At 61.5% G+C, this 14,657-nt stretch overlaps 1 protein-coding gene, 1 long non-coding RNA gene and 2 other non-coding genes across 4 annotated transcripts; 3 read left to right on the plus strand and 1 right to left on the minus strand.

The window, feature by feature from the left end:
- Positions 1–804: 804 nt before the first annotated feature.
- CCM2 (CCM2 scaffold protein) lies at positions 805–12,157 on the minus strand. The gene is made up of 10 exons (XM_066550167.1): positions 11,923–12,157; positions 7,539–7,712; positions 7,190–7,273; positions 6,703–6,886; positions 6,076–6,212; positions 5,195–5,330; positions 4,407–4,464; positions 3,615–3,753; positions 2,743–2,881; positions 805–1,750 (listed from the first exon to the last, which is right to left on the minus strand). The coding sequence occupies exons 1-10, from the start codon at positions 11,950–11,952 to the stop codon at positions 1,479–1,481; spliced, it is 1,353 nt and encodes a 450-aa protein (XP_066406264.1). The 5' UTR covers positions 11,953–12,157; the 3' UTR covers positions 805–1,478.
- A 266-nt stretch (positions 12,158–12,423) lies between these two features.
- Positions 12,424–14,255, plus strand: LOC136556864 (uncharacterized). The gene is made up of 3 exons (XR_010783709.1): positions 12,424–12,452; positions 12,915–13,129; positions 13,983–14,255. It is a non-coding gene; the product is annotated as an uncharacterized lncRNA (long non-coding RNA).
- LOC136567559 (small nucleolar RNA SNORA9) lies at positions 12,696–12,824 on the plus strand. The gene has a single exon (XR_010785131.1). It is a non-coding gene; the product is annotated as a small nucleolar RNA SNORA9 (small nucleolar RNA).
- LOC136567553 (small nucleolar RNA SNORA9) lies at positions 13,361–13,489 on the plus strand. The gene has a single exon (XR_010785130.1). It is a non-coding gene; the product is annotated as a small nucleolar RNA SNORA9 (small nucleolar RNA).
- Positions 14,256–14,657: the final 402 nt, after the last annotated feature.

The raw sequence follows: 14,657 nt of genomic DNA on the forward strand, positions 1-14,657 counted from the left end.
TGCCCAGGGTGTAACTGGGATGGGGGAGGTGGAAGGGACAGGTTCTGCACCCCAGGGTGCTGCCAGCATCCCTGGGGATCAGGGATAGCCCCAGGTTCTGCACCCCAGGGTGCTCCCAGCATCCCTGGGGATCAGGGATAACCCCCTCCCCTCCAGATTTGGGGCGTGGCAGGGACCTGGGATGGGAACGAAGCCCCAGAACTCCAAGGGCTGGGGAGGGAGGGAGGGAGGGAGGGAGGGAACTCTTGGTCCCCAAATCCCAGGTGTCACAGGGACCCTCTCCTGCTCTCCATTTTCTTGGTGTTGGAAGGGGAAAGGTGCAGGAGGGGACACTTTGTGTGCCCCAGGTGAGTCCCTGGAGGTGCCTGAGCTCCTGGGACACCTGAATTCCAGAGGGAGGAGGGGTTGGGATAGCCCTGGGAAGCATGGGGGGGTCACCAGTGGGGTAATGGGGGGGGACACCCCAGTGTGGGCAGGGTGACAGGGGCAGAGCTGGGTGCAGAGGGATTTGGGGGCATTTGGGGCCGAGGCCTCTGGAATGTTCTAGATTCCCAAAGTGCTGAGTCAGCGTGTGGCCCCAGAGGGGGAGGGAGGGGACAGAGCCCCTGGGTGTGGCTGTGGGGTAATGGCACCTCCCAGGCCCATCTGGGGACCCCCCCACAACCAGGGGATGCAGATAAAGGGGGGTCCCACCAAGCTCCTCTCCCCAGCAGCACCCTGGGGTGGGTGAGGAGGGGGACAGTGACTGGGGGCAATCCCAGTCTGGGGCAGCTGGAATGTTCAGGAATGTTCCAGTACCATGGATGAGAGGGTGAAAAAATTCACATTGTGGTAAAACTTCATTGGGGGGGGGCAGTTCTGGGGGAGCCGCTGTGCAAACTGTAAACTGGGTGGGGGGAGCAGATCCAGCCCCCTGGGAACAGATCCCAGCACTCAGCACATCCCTCAGGAGCACAGGGGCATGCTCAGGAGCTGATCTGTCCCTCTGGAGGAGACCTGCCCCCAAATCCAGCTCTGTCCCCCCACTTCCCAGCTGGAGCCCCTGCAGCTGTTCAGGGGGCTGGGCCAGTGCAGACACCCAGTGGAGCCCCCAGATGCCACAGGAGGGGTCTGGGATCCCTCCAAGGGCTGCTCCATGCCCCAGGATCTCCATCAGGGCACAGGCTGGTGTTCTTGGGCCTCTCCAAGGGCAGCTCCAGAGTCCCCCTGGGGCAGATCCGTGTTCCATGTCCCACTCCAAGGGCAGCTCCAGAGTCCCCCTGGGGCAGATCTGCATTCCATGTCCCCTCTGAGGGCAGCTCTGTGTCCTGGATCCCCCCGAGGGCAGCTCCCTGTGCTGGGGTCCCTCCAGGGGCAGCTCCACATCCCAGGATCACCCTGGAACCGGGTCCCCATCCCGTGTCCCCACGGGGGGCAGCCCTGTCCCCCCGGGGGTGTCTCCGCCCCGCGCTCCCGGCGGCCGCAGCTCCCGGGCTCCCTCAGTTCGAGTCCCGGTCCAGGCTGCAGCCCAGGGCCTCGATGTCGCTGCTGATGTGGGAGATCATCCTGTCCCACTCGTCCTCCTCGGAGGGCACGGACTGCTCGTCGGAGCTGCCGGCGGCGGTGCCGTTGGCGGCGGAGGCGGGGCCCAGCGAGCGGCGGTAGCGGCCGAAGCTGTCGGTGATGATGCCGCGGCCGTCCTTGACGCCGATGGTCTCCAGGAAGTTCTCGAAGTGCTGGCTGTCCTTCTCGGGGATGAAGGGACGCAGGCCTGGGGCCGGGCACAGCAGGGACACGGTGAGTGCCGGGGTTCCTCACCCGGCTCGTTCCCGAGCCCGGGAGCCTCTCTGGGAGGGACAGGGACCCGCAGGGTGCCCCACTCATTCACACCCGAGACTGCAGCCACTGCTCACCGAGGGCAAAATCGGCTCTCGTGGGGTTTTCTGAGCTCCAAACCATCTAATTCCTCACCCGGCATCCTGCTGGGCTTTGCTGAGCTTATCTCAATGATTTGTCCCATCAGGGGCAACTGTCCTGTCCCCTTGGTGTCCCCAGGGGTGAGGGGGACCCACTACTCCTGCTCTGTGGGCATTTTAAATTCCTGACTCCCTTTTCCTTGGATATCAGAGGCCAGGTGAGAGGCCCCAGGTGCAGTCAGACATTGCTCCTGTCCTGGGAGGATTCTGTGTTCCTGACCTGTTTTCCTTGGATATCAGAGGCCAGGTTGTTTAAATATCCCTGCTCTGGAGGAGGTCTCCTGGCCTGAGATTTCCAAGTCTGAATTAAATTCCCTGGCTCTGGAGGAGATTTCTAGGTTTGGGAGAGAATCTCAGCTCTGGAGGAGGCCCCCAGGTCTGGATTAGGGTGCCTGGATCTGGAGGAGGTTCCCAGGTGCTTCACAGGCAGGTGTGAGCAGGGAACAGCTCAGAGGAGAGCCTGAAGCTGTGGGATGAGCTGGGCTGGATGGCCCAGCTGCCCTCAGGAATGAGGAATGCACGGGCGAGCTCTCCACAGCTCCCTGGGGTGCCTGGGGAGGTGCTGCTGGGATTGCTGGGGGGTTTGTGCAGCGCCAGGAGTTGGGCTCTGATCCTTGGGGCGCCTCCCAAGCCAGGACAGTCCATGATTCTGGAAGCCCCCAGCTCCTGAGGGCACCATGACCCACAGGAGATGGACTGGGATGTTTCTCCTCTGGTGGTGGCACCCCAAGGCCCCCCTGCACCCCTCAGCTCTGTTCTCCTGGCCCTGGAGCCGTGCTCCACTCACCCAGGAGCAGGAATTTCCTGCTGTCCCCGTAGAGCTGCTTGAGGTTGATGCAGAACTCGTGGATGGAGGCGCCGTTGCGGTACTCGTGCAGCAGCATGGCAAACTGCTGGATCTCCTGAGAGGACAGCTTGGTGCGCAGCTGTGGGACAGCACACGCCTCTGGCACCTGCCCCGGGGCGGCCAGGGACAGGGCAGGGACAGCAGGGCTGGGCTCTGGGGTCACTGGGGCTCCTGGAGCCTCAGGGAATGAGGGGACTTGCATGCTGGGAAAGGGAAAAGGGTGGGGGGAAAATGCTCCTGTGGGACAGGCAGAGTCCAGAGGAGGCCCTGGAGCTGCTGAGGGCTGGAGCCAGGCTGGGAGAGCTGGGAATGTTCACCTGGAGAAGGGGAGGCTCCAGGCAGAGTCCCTTCTTGCAGGGCCTGAGGGGCTCCAGGAGAGCTGGAGAGGGACTGGGGACAAGGCAGGGAGGGACAGGACCCAGGGAATGGCTCCCACTGGAAAAGTGGCAATTTAGATAGGATACTGGGATGAAATTCTTGTCTGGGAGGGTAGTGAGGGACTGGAATGGGCTTCCAAGAGCAGCTGTGGCTGCCCCACCCATAGGAGTGCCCAGGCCAGGTTGGATGGAGCACAGAGCAGCCTGGGCTAGTGGAAGGTGTCCCTGCCATGGCAGGGATGGGATGGGATCATCCTCACAGCCCCTTTTCCCCAAACCATTCCATGGTTCCATGACAAGAGCCCAGGATCAGGCCCTCCAAGCCCAGCCCGGCTGGGAAGGACGAGCTGCTCCTCCAGCCCTGTCCCTGCCCCCAGGCCTGTTCCCAGCCCCAAATCCTGCCCCCAAATCCCAATCCCAGAGCCCAAATCCCACCGTCATCATGTAGTCCTGGAGCAGCTCGGTGGCCGTGGTGCTGAGCTCGCTCTCGCTGGCCGTGGTGACGTGTGGGGACGGGCGGGCTGAGAAGGAGGACGGGGACGTGTCCCCTGCTTCCAGCGTGTCTGCAAAGGAACTGACACAGCCAGCACAGGGTCAGCTCTCCAGGCAGCCCTGGGGGGCTGGGAGGTGCTGCTGGCACGGCTGGGGGGCTGGTGCAGGGCCAGGATCCCTGGGGTGCCTCCCACGCCAGGACAGCCCATGGTTCTGGGAGCCCCCGGCCCTGAGGGCACCCCACGACTCCCAGGGAACTGAACAATGCTTTGGTGACAGTGACAACAAAGCCCTCTGTGGGGAATTATCCCTCTGGCTGCTTCCTTGCTGGGAGCAACACAGGGAAAAATCCCCACGCTCCCTACCTTGGGCTTAAATGTGCAATTTTCAACGAGGTTCCCAATTCCTCCATGTCAAACATTCCTAGAGTACCCCTCTATGTTAACCAATGGTTTGTGTGTTAGGATTTCATCCCACAAACGCTGTTGATGTTTCCAGGAGGGAGAAGCTTCCCAAATAACAAGTTTTGGGGAAAACCCTGCTCCCAGCTCCAGCTGCTGACCCTGCACCGTGCTGACACAGGGATGTGACTCCTGGAATGCTGAGGGCAGAACAATCCAGGCCCAGGATCCGTGCCAAGCCCCCCAGGCCTGGCCAGGCTCAGCTGAGCTCCCTGGGGTGCTGAGGGCAGCAGATCCGGGTTAATCCCAGCCCCAGGGGCCAGGGATCACTCACAAAGTGCTGGCATCCGCCTCGAAGGGCTCCTTCACGTCCACTTTGGTGGAAGAGTCATCTGCAGGGGAAAAATGTGGGAGATGGAGTGTGAGAGGCATGAACTCGGTGTTTTCCCAAGCCAGGAGAGACACAAAGTGATTCTGACGTGGCTGGAAGGGAGGAGGCCAGGAATGAAGGACCAGGTAAGAGGAAACGGCCTCAGGTTGTGCCAGGGGAGGTTCAGGTTGGATCTCAGAAAGATTCCTTCAGGGAAAGGGTGGTCAGGCACTGGAACAGGATGCCCAGAGAGGGGTGGAGTCCCGACCCTGTGCATGTGGCACCTGGGGACATGGTCAGTGGTGGCCTTGGCAGTGCTGGGGGCTGGCCAGGCTTGGGGGCTCCTGAGGCTCTCCCAACCCCAACCACCCCTGGCTGGGGCTGTGTGTGGCCCTGGGGGGTTCCTGAGGCTCTCCCAACCCCAACCACCCCTGGCTGGGGCTGTGTGTGGCCCTGGGGGGTTCCTGAGGCTCTCCCAACCCCAACCACCCCGGGCTGGGGCTGTGTGTGGCCCTGGGGGGTTCCTGAGGCTCTCCCAACTCCACTCCTGTGCCTCTGTGTGGCCTCAGGGAGGTGCTGGGGGCAGGAGCAGCCCCGCAGCAGGACACACGCACCGCTGTGCAGGGACAGGTGCCAGGTGGGCTCAGGGGGCTCCTGAGGCTTTCCCAAGCCCAGTCACCCCCAGCTGTGACTCTGTGTGACCCCAGGGAGGTGCTGGGGGTAGGAGCAGCCCCGCAGCAGGACACACGCACCGCTGTGCAGGGACAGGTGCCGCGTGGGCGTCGAGGCGCCGTCGAAGATGGCGCGGTCCAGGAAGTCGATGGTGGACTCGGTGTAAACGATCTGGAAGACTTGGCTGAGCAGGGAGCACAGCTCCTCAGCACCCACCTGGGGACGAGCAGGGAGCCGTGGCAGAGCCCACGCAGGGATATCCCCTCTCCCTCTGGCTCTGTGGGACGGGTGCTGGTCCCCCACGAGCACAGGGAGGGCACAGAGCCCAGGACCCTCCCAGCATCCCCACCCTCTCCCACCCAGCAGCAGGAGCTGGGATGCTCCAGCATCGTCCCTGGAGCCCCCCGCGTTCTGTGCTGAGGCTCCCCCATGCAGCTCCCTGGGATTTTGGCTCATCCCAGAGGAATGTCAGAGCTGGGAATGCGGGCAGTGAAGCTCCATCCTCAGTGGAGATCAGAGAGGCTGAGACTGGAATCCCTGGATCCAGACACTGGATGAAACAAATTCCCAGCTCAGCACAGGGAAAACACCCCGATCAGCAAAACCCCATTGTGGGATTGTCCTCATGGATTCTGTGCTGCTGCAGAAGGTTCTGGACAACAGGGACCAAGGGAAACACTTCCTGGAGACCCTCCTGTGCCCCAGGGTTGGCACAGGGATCAGGAGTCCTTCTCCAAGTGCTCCAGCAAGGCCCAACCACACCTGGCATCCCTAAATCTGTGTCCCACGAGGTTTGAGAGCAGGGAAGGACCCAGACACAGCACAGGACTTGGCCACTGTGGATTTTGTGGCTCCACCATCACCACGACCCGAGAGCCAGAACCTCCCAGCAATCCCAATGACTCTGAGCCCAGGCTGGGGCACTGCCAGGGTTCCATGGAGCAGTGAGAGCCATCCATACCTTGTTCTCTGTGGCCAGGACCACCAGGCAGCAGGACTCCAGGGGCCCCCCTGCGCTCTCTGACAGCGAGCCCGACGTCAGCGCCTTGGAGCCCTCGGCACACAGGCTCTGGCTGGGCGAGATCCCGGGATCCTGAGCTGAGGGGAGAGGACAGGTGAGGCCAGGCCAGGGCAGGGAGGGGGTGGGAAGGAGTCCTGCAGGTGAGCAAGAGCCCTGAAGCTGGAGAATGGGATGAAAAGCCTCCAGTTTGGAGCTGGGTTTGACAGCTGTCTGGCTGTTTTCACAGCTCAGAATTCCATCAGCAGATTTCCAGCCCCCGAGGCGTTTATTCCTTTATTCCACAGCCTCTCTATGAGGTTTGTACTCAGATAAATCCCTGGCTCAGCCCTCCCCTGTTGCAGTTCATTTAGGGGGCTCCCCACACTCCCCAAACCATGTTCCCACACCATGCAGGTGTGACATGCACAGGACAGGGACTGAGGTGTCATCATGGAACCCTCATGGAATGCTCTGGGTTGGAGAGACCTTGAAGATCCCCCAGCCCCACCCCCTGCCACGGGCAGGGACATCTCCCACTGTCCCAGGTGGCTCCCAGAGGACAATCCCAGCTCCATGGGCACAGCTCACCTGTCTTGAGCACGACCAGGTGTGCGGAGTCATCCCGGATGTAGGAGACGGAGGCGATGTCGTGGATGGGCACCCTGAGGATCAGGTCCTCCCCGTCCCTCCACACCAGCTTGATGTTGTAGGCAGAGAGGCTGATGACGGCGTCGTGCTCCGGGGTCAGCTGCCCCGGGAGCTGGTGGGATCTCTGCAACACCAGCAACACCATGGATTTACTCATGGAATGGCTGGGGCTGGAAGGAGCTGAAGGATTATCCAGCTCCCTGCCATGGGCAGGGACACCTTCCACTGCCCCAGGTTGCTCCCCATCCAGCATGGCCTGGAACACCTCCAGGGATGGGGTCACAGCTTCTCTGGGAAATCCATCCCAGGGGTGTTTGCCCTTTGGGAGCAGCAGGATGGAGAGCAGCAGCTGGCCCAGGGCTGAGGAGGCCCTGGGAGCCTGGATCTGAACCTGCTGGAGGCAGTCCCAGAGCAGCTGAGCGCTCACCTTGGCATTGTCGATCAAGTGCAGGATCTCCGTGCGGCTGGAGGGGTTCAGGTACCCCGGGATGGAAGTGAGCTGCCCTAAATACTGGGAGAGGAGAGCCAAACCATTACCACAGCATGGACACCATCCTGGACATGGCAAAACGAGCCATGGAGACGCTCTAAGGAAAACTGGAGATGGGTGAGAGGTGGGAATGCTCAAAAAGAAGCCCCACGGAAAGCTCAGAGCCCCTTGCAGTGCCTGGGGGGCTGCAGCAGAGCTGGAGAGGAGCTCTGCACAAGGGGGACGGGGTTCCCAGTGCCAGCTGGGCTATCAGGAAGGGGTTCCCAGGAGCAGGCCCCGTGGCTACCTTGACCTCCTTCTCGATGTAGTCGTGGAGCAGCAGGTCGGGCTCCACGCGGTCGGGCGGGGCCACCAGCACGGTGTGCAGCGGGCGCCGCTCCGTCACCTTCTCCTGGGCCTTCTTGTCCCGGCCCTTCTCCCCCTTCAGGAACACGCGCTTGAACGGGGACACGATGCCAGGCTGGGGACAGCAACAGCACCGGGGTCAGCATGGGCTTGGCACTGGCACTGGGGGTCCCACAGCCCCTCCTGCCCGGCAACCCTCGATCCCATCCTGCTGCTTCTGCCCCATGGACAACACCCGCTTTGGAGCTACACATCCATGGATTTCCAGAGAAATCCCTTTTCCTGTTGGGTCCTGGGACACAACACAAGTGCTGAATGTTCCCACTACCAAAACATGGTGGTTTTTCCCCAAAATCACAGTGTTCAACCTTCTCAAGGTAAGAGAAATCCAACTCCTACATACAGGAGGAGTTGGATTTTATATTGGATTTTATATATTCCAGGTGAATAACAGATTCAAAGGGATTCTCCATGGTTTTGTACTTCCCTAAGGATCTGATGGTGCAACTCAACAAGGAATGCCAAAAAACAGGCAGGAAGGTTCCAAGGAGACTCCAAACAATGAGAAAATGACACAGAAAGTGGATTTCCCTGGGGAAAATGGGCAATTCTAAACCCTGCAGTGCTAGATTTGGAAAGCCTCTGGAGCCAACACACAGCTGTCCTTTGGTATGGGAATGCCACGTGGATCTCACCAAGCGCCACACCAGATAAATGACTGGGGACATCCCCAAACTGCTCCAATTCCAGCTCTCCCAGGGGAAGGGGGTGTTTGGAGCAGACAGATCCATGGCTGGATCTAGGAACTCCTTGGACATGTGACTCTAGTGTCCCATTCCCTGGTGGCCTCTGCTTCCCACCCCTCAGGACAACCACATCCTTGCATTCCTGATCCTCAGAGGCAAGGAAAGGAATGTGGGATCTGAAGGGGCAGAGAACATGCTTCCAGTGGTGGATTAATTAATTATAACCCAAGGAAAAGCTCCTGGGACAATGGGAATTACCAGCTCACAAGGAAACACAAGGACATTGTGGACAGCCTGGCCTGGAAAAGCATCCCCTGGATCAGGGAGACAGAAATGAAGGGATCTTACAGGACAGAGAGGAGAGGAAACAGCTCCACAGCCCTGCCTCAGGAGCAGCAGTGTGGATTTTGGGGAAGCATCCCTACACAGAGCATCCAGGATATTCCATCATCCTGCCAAGGGGCTGGGCTCTGGAGACAAGGCAATCCTGGACACAACAGGTCAGTGTACCAAGAACTGACATTTGGGGACTCTCCAGCTTTGGGATGTCCCATCTGAAATCCTGCCTGCCAGTGCCTAAGGATTCAGTTCCACAGGAATCCTTCAGGAATCCTTCAGGACTCCAAAGCAGAGCAAGGCAGGAAAGTGCCACCGGGGCCGAGGTCGCACCCAGACACTTCCCCTTTCACCGGGCAGGGTCCCAGCCCACCCCAACCCAGAGAAAGCCCCTTTTCCCTCCAGGATGTGGCTGCAGCCCTCGGGCTGGGAGGATTCCGTGCCCCCCTGGCTGTCCTGGGCAGGAGCGGGGCCCCCAGGCCCCGGCTGGAGGCAGCTCGGGCTGTGACGCAGCCTGGAGCAGCTCCTGCTCCTGGGGCACCCCAAAGGCCAGCACCCACCTCGTCCTCCATGGAACCCCCCGGGGAGCAGGAGCCGTGCTGGGGGGCTGCAGGGGCTCTGGGGGAGCTGTGGGGGAGCAGGCAATGAGGGAAGGCTCTCCTCCTTTTGGGGTGCTGCAATGGAGGCGCTCGGGCCAGGAAGTGCCACGGCTTCCTGTGTGCCACGTGACACACTGAGCTGGGGAGGGACCCACGGCAGGGCACGAGCCCAATCCCTGCTCCCACCCTGCCTCCTGCACCCCCAAATCCCTGGGAACACCCCCAGTCCTGCATGCTCTGCCACAGCCACACCTAGGAGGGAACACCCCCGTGCCAAGGGAGGCTGAGCCCTGGTTTCTCTCCCAAGCTTGGAGTTGTTCTGTTCCAACACCCAGCTGGATCCCAGGTGCTGCTCCCAGAGGCTTTCCCAACCCCAAAGATCCCACAGCCCTCTGGGTCCATGGGCTGTGCAGCTGGGGCTGCCCCTGCATCCCTGGCAGTGCCCAAGGCCAGGCTGGACAGGGCTGGGAGCACCTGGGACAGTGGAAGTTCCTCCACCCCAATTCCCACCCTCCCAGCACATCCACACTCCCCCTGCATCCCATGCACACTCCAAAATCCACTTTATCCCAAAGAGCAGAGGGGCTCCAGCCCTGCAGCAGCTCTGGGCCTCCTCTGGATCTCTGCAGCAGCTCCAGGTCCTTGTGCTGGTGGATTTGGGGCAGCTCTGCAGGTGGGGTCTCACCTGAGGGGCAGAATCCCCCATTTCCTGCTGCCCATGCTGGGATCAGCCCAGGCACAGGGCTGGAAGTTCGGGATAACAAAGGAATTTCAAGAAGAATGTCCCCCAAAGATGCAACCCCAAGCTCAGCCAGTCCATGTTTCAGGAGGGAAAGGCAGAAGGAGCTGCTGGGAGAGGCAAAAGGCACCAGCCTCAGTCCTCCAGGGCACCCCCGAGCTGGAGAAGCTGGGAATTCCACACTAAAAGCTAAATGCACAGGGAATTCCCTCAGGGAAAGCCTGGGTCCCTGGCAGGGATCGTGGAGGCAGAGCAGCAGGGCAATCACTCCCAGGAAATTCACCTCCACCCCCACTTGTTCCTGGGAATGGGCAGGCTGGGAGCATCCAGCCTCACCTGGGGCTCAGGTGTGACACCAACCCGTGGCTGGGCAGAATTCCAGAGGGATCCATCCTGCCTCCCAGGACTTGTGGGAAATGGGATTTCATCCCAGACAGCTCCCCCTTCCCACTGGGATAACCACAGTGAGACCCAGGGAATTCCAGGGCTCCAGCTTAAGCCAGTTCAGGTTTTATCCAAAGCTCGACTCGGCCCCAAAGCCAGGCTGGGATTTTCCTCCTTATCCCAAGCAAAGCTGCTCTGAGCTCCCTTTGGATGAGCACTGAGGGAACTCAAGGCCTTCCCCTCAGCTCAGAGTGCTGCTGGGATGATCCAGAGAGTGGGAAAAGCAGGAAGGAGAGCTCTCCCTGCAGCTGGAACACCTGGGGAAGACAAGGATGGATCTGCCCATCTCTGCAGCCAACTTGTCCAAGTTCAATGGTGATCCACAGGCAGCAGCTCCAGGGGTCAATCACCACCAGAACCATGGGAAACTCACTGCAAGGGAGCTCCCCAAGGCCATGAGGAGAGGAGCTGAGGAGAGGCCACAGCCACGGCACTGCCAGGTGCCAGCTCAGCCCTGCTCCAGAGGGACTGGGACAGGACAGGAGTGGGACCAGCCCTGGGAAAGGGCCTGAGGAGGCTTTAGGGATCAGAGGGAATGCAGGTGGGATTATCCAGGTGGGATTATAACGGGGTAAGGGGGGCCAGCCCAACGTGTCCCTGGGGAAGGGAGGGGGGAAGGATCCAGACTCTCCCCAGTGCCAGGAAACACAGTGGGGTGCCCCAGGGAGCAGGTGAGGCACACCTGAGCTCTGCCTAAACCCCCTGGAGCCCTGGGAGCTGACTCCTTCCCAAAAGCAGGACCATCCTGTCTCTGATGGCATCACGGGGGTTGCATTCCCAAGCCTGACTGTCTGGGAAGCCTGAGGGCCAATTCCCAAAAAATCCCACTCAACTTCACTCATTCTGGAAATGTTTTGCTCATCTCCAGCAGGATCCTGCTGCCACCTCTGGGCTCCCTGCAAGGCCAGGGGCTCCCGAAATCCCCAATTTCCCCCCAAACGCTGGGATCAGCTCCATCCTCCTGCTCCAACTGTGCAGAGCAGCTCTGGCTGAGCCTCTCCCAGCGACACAGAAATGGGCTGGAAGGAGGGAAATCAGGGCAACACAGGCATGGCTGGAGCTGCTGAGCCCGGAGACATGAGAAAGGCATCAATTAACAGATGCATGAATTAAATTAACTCGTATCAGCAACAATTTAAATAAGTTAGCAAACTCATCAATTAATCGCTCCATAACTAATAACCCCATCAATTAATAACCTTCTCCAAGTCCTCAGTGACAGCGGGAGGTTCCGGGCTGGGGGCTCTGGGGAAGGGGATGCGGGCAGACTGTCCCGGGGAGCGGCAGCCGGTGCCTCCCGGGACGGGGCTCTGGAACAGCCCCGGGAGGGGACCGGGTACGACCGGGGGGCACCGGGCACCGCCGGGGGGCTCTGAGCCGGCGGAGGGGGCAGCCCCGCCCGGGCTGAGCCTGCCCCGGGGGCACAGCGCGACCCCGCTGCCCCTCTGTCCCCGCTCTCACCTTCTTGCCCTTCTTGCCCTCCTCCTCCATGGCTCCGGCGGCGGCCCGGGCCCCCCCCGGGGCATCCCGGCCCGGGTGAGCGGCTGGGCCTCAACGCGCGGCAGCGGCGGCGGCGGCCATGGCCCGCCCTGTTCCCGCTCCAGCCCCGCCTCCCGGTGGCGTTCCCGATCCCGGTCCCAGTTCCAAACCCGGTCCCGGTCCCGGCGCCGCCTCAGCGCCCGCGGCTCGGCCCCGCCGCCATCTTGGGCGGCGCCTTCCGTGACGTCATCGTCCCGCCGCCGGGGGGAGACAAGCGCAGTGCGCCTGCGCCAAACGGTCGGCACAGCGAGCCACGCCCATCATTGTGAGACCGCGCCCATATTTCCGCCTCCATTGTGATGTGACAATGAGACCACACAAGGGACCTCAGACCACGCCCCCTTTTTGGCCCGGCCCACCCGTGCGCTAAACACGCTGATCCCGCCTCCCCGGCATGTCCGTGACGTCATCAGTAAGCGTCCCCTCTCTCAGCATGGCCGCCGCAGCAGTAGGTGAGAGGGGATGGCGGCCCGTACGCATCCACCGCCATCCGCGGCCTCCCGCCGCCGGGGCCGCCTCCGCGGGCCGCTGCACCTCCGATGGCTCCCGGGGCCGCGCGGGGTGCGGCGCTTCCCGCCCATCGGGCCCCGCCGCGCTCGCGAGGGGCCGCGGGGTGCGGTGCCTTCCGGGCACGGCCGCCAGGGCTTTCCTGGGCCGTCCCCGGGGATCGAGGCTCCCTTGGGAGCGGATTCCCGCCGCAGGCTCCAGCATGGGGGGGCCTGGCGTGGCCCCTGCCATTCCTGTAGCGCTGCCAGAGCATCCCGGGGCCGTTTGAGGCCGCTCCCGGCGCTTCCCGGGCGCGGTCATAGAATCCTCGGACATGCCCGGGCTGGGTGGGACACGGGAGGACTGCGGGAGCCCGAAACCCTCGGGCGCGGTGGGGCCCGTGACATTCCTACCCTTCCCCATTCCAGGCTCCTGCTCCAAGGACCCAGAGCGCTTCAGGAAGCCACTGGGAAGAAGGAAATGGATTCAAGGGACCTAGCACCGTAATTAGCCTAGTTTTGATTAATTAAGGCTACTAAGGCCTCAGCCCCTCGTCTCCCACGGCTGAAATTCCATGGGAATGCTGTGACCGAGACATGGAGCTCCATCCTGGCAGGAGTTACTTGCTGACACCACTGCCCAGGTGAGGGTCAGTCCCGGCTCTGCCCGTGCTCTTTGGCTGCCCAGGGAGGTCTGCAGGGCCGGAATGCCACGGGAATGTCGGGCACATTCGGCTCCCGGGACCCTGCCAGGCCCTGGGCTGTCCCCGTGTCACCCCTGGCTCCAGCAGGGCACTCCTGGAGTGCCACTGAGGTGCCAGTGCTTCCTACAGGGCCCGGGATCTGCCGTGCCTGGATGTCCCGGGCCCTTCCCGCCGCAGGCTCCAGCATGGGGGGGCCTGGCGTGGCTCCCACCATTCCTGCAGCGCTGCCAGAGCATCCTGGGGCCGTTTGAGGCTGCTCTCGGCACCTCCCGGGGGCGGTTATGGAAACCCCAGACACCCTGGGGGTGGTTATGGACATCCCAGGGTGGTTATGGACATCCGAGGGTGGTTATGGACATCCCAGGGCGGTTATGGACATCCTGGACATCCCAGGGCGGTTATGGACATCCTGGACATCCCAGGGTGGTTATGGACATCCCAGGGCGGTTATGGACATCCTGGACATCCCAGGGCGGTTATGGACATCCCAGGGTGGTTATGGACATCCCAGGGCGGTTATGGACATCCTGGACATCCCAGGGTGGTTATGGTCACCTGGACACCCTGGGGGTGGTTATGGACATCCCAGGGTGGTTATGGACATCCTGGGGGTGGTTATGGACACCTGGACATCCCAGGGTGGTTATGGACATCCTGGACATCCCAGGGTGGTTATGGACATCCTGGACATCCCAGGGTGGGTCTGGACACCGCAGGCCCAGTGGGATTTGGGGAGAACGGGATCCAAGGGCAGCAGGGTGGGTGACTGACACTCCTGCCTTTCCCGTTGCAGGCTCCCTCCGTGGTGATACAGAGGCATCATGAAGCCTCCAGGAAAGGAGGAAGCGGGTGCCAGGCTGTTGTCACTGTAATTAACCATTCTGTTAATGAGCCAGCAGGAGGTGTGTGCTGGGTGTCACCTGCCAGGCCACCCTTCCCAGGCCGTGCTGTTATCCCACAGGGATCTATCCAGCGGCTGGAGCAGCAGGGCAGATTGCCTGTGGAAGAACCAGGAGGATTCAGCGACACCAGAGTCAGGGAATTAAATGTGAACCCGTAGTTTTAACGTGTTTGAATTCCAAAGCTTTTTTATTTTCTGGTTTTGCCTAAAAGGGATAAAAATAGGGATTCAGTGGGAGGGGAAGGGGATGCTCCAGGTGCAGGAGCTGAGATTCCCCAGGGGAGCAGGAGCCCATCCCGTGTCCCCATGGTCACCTGGGCTTGCTGTCCCCATGTCCCAGGCTCAGGCAGCCCCATTTCCCTGAACCCCAGTGTCCCAATGTCCTTGGGTCCTGGTGTCCCCAGTCCCTCGGGCCCGACTGCAGAGCCGGGACAGGGACACACTGGCTGTGAGGAAGGGCGCAGCTCCCAGCTGGAAGCAGGGGTTCAGGTGTGCTCCTGCTGGGATCCTGGAAGCTGCTGGGGTACCAGAACCCATCGAAGAGCTCTGCTAATGGCTCAAACAACT

The sequence above is a fragment of the Molothrus aeneus genome, chromosome 1 (genome assembly GCF_037042795.1).
Source record: "Molothrus aeneus isolate 106 chromosome 1, BPBGC_Maene_1.0, whole genome shotgun sequence".
In the NCBI taxonomy this organism is placed as follows: Eukaryota; Metazoa; Chordata; class Aves; order Passeriformes; family Icteridae; genus Molothrus; species Molothrus aeneus.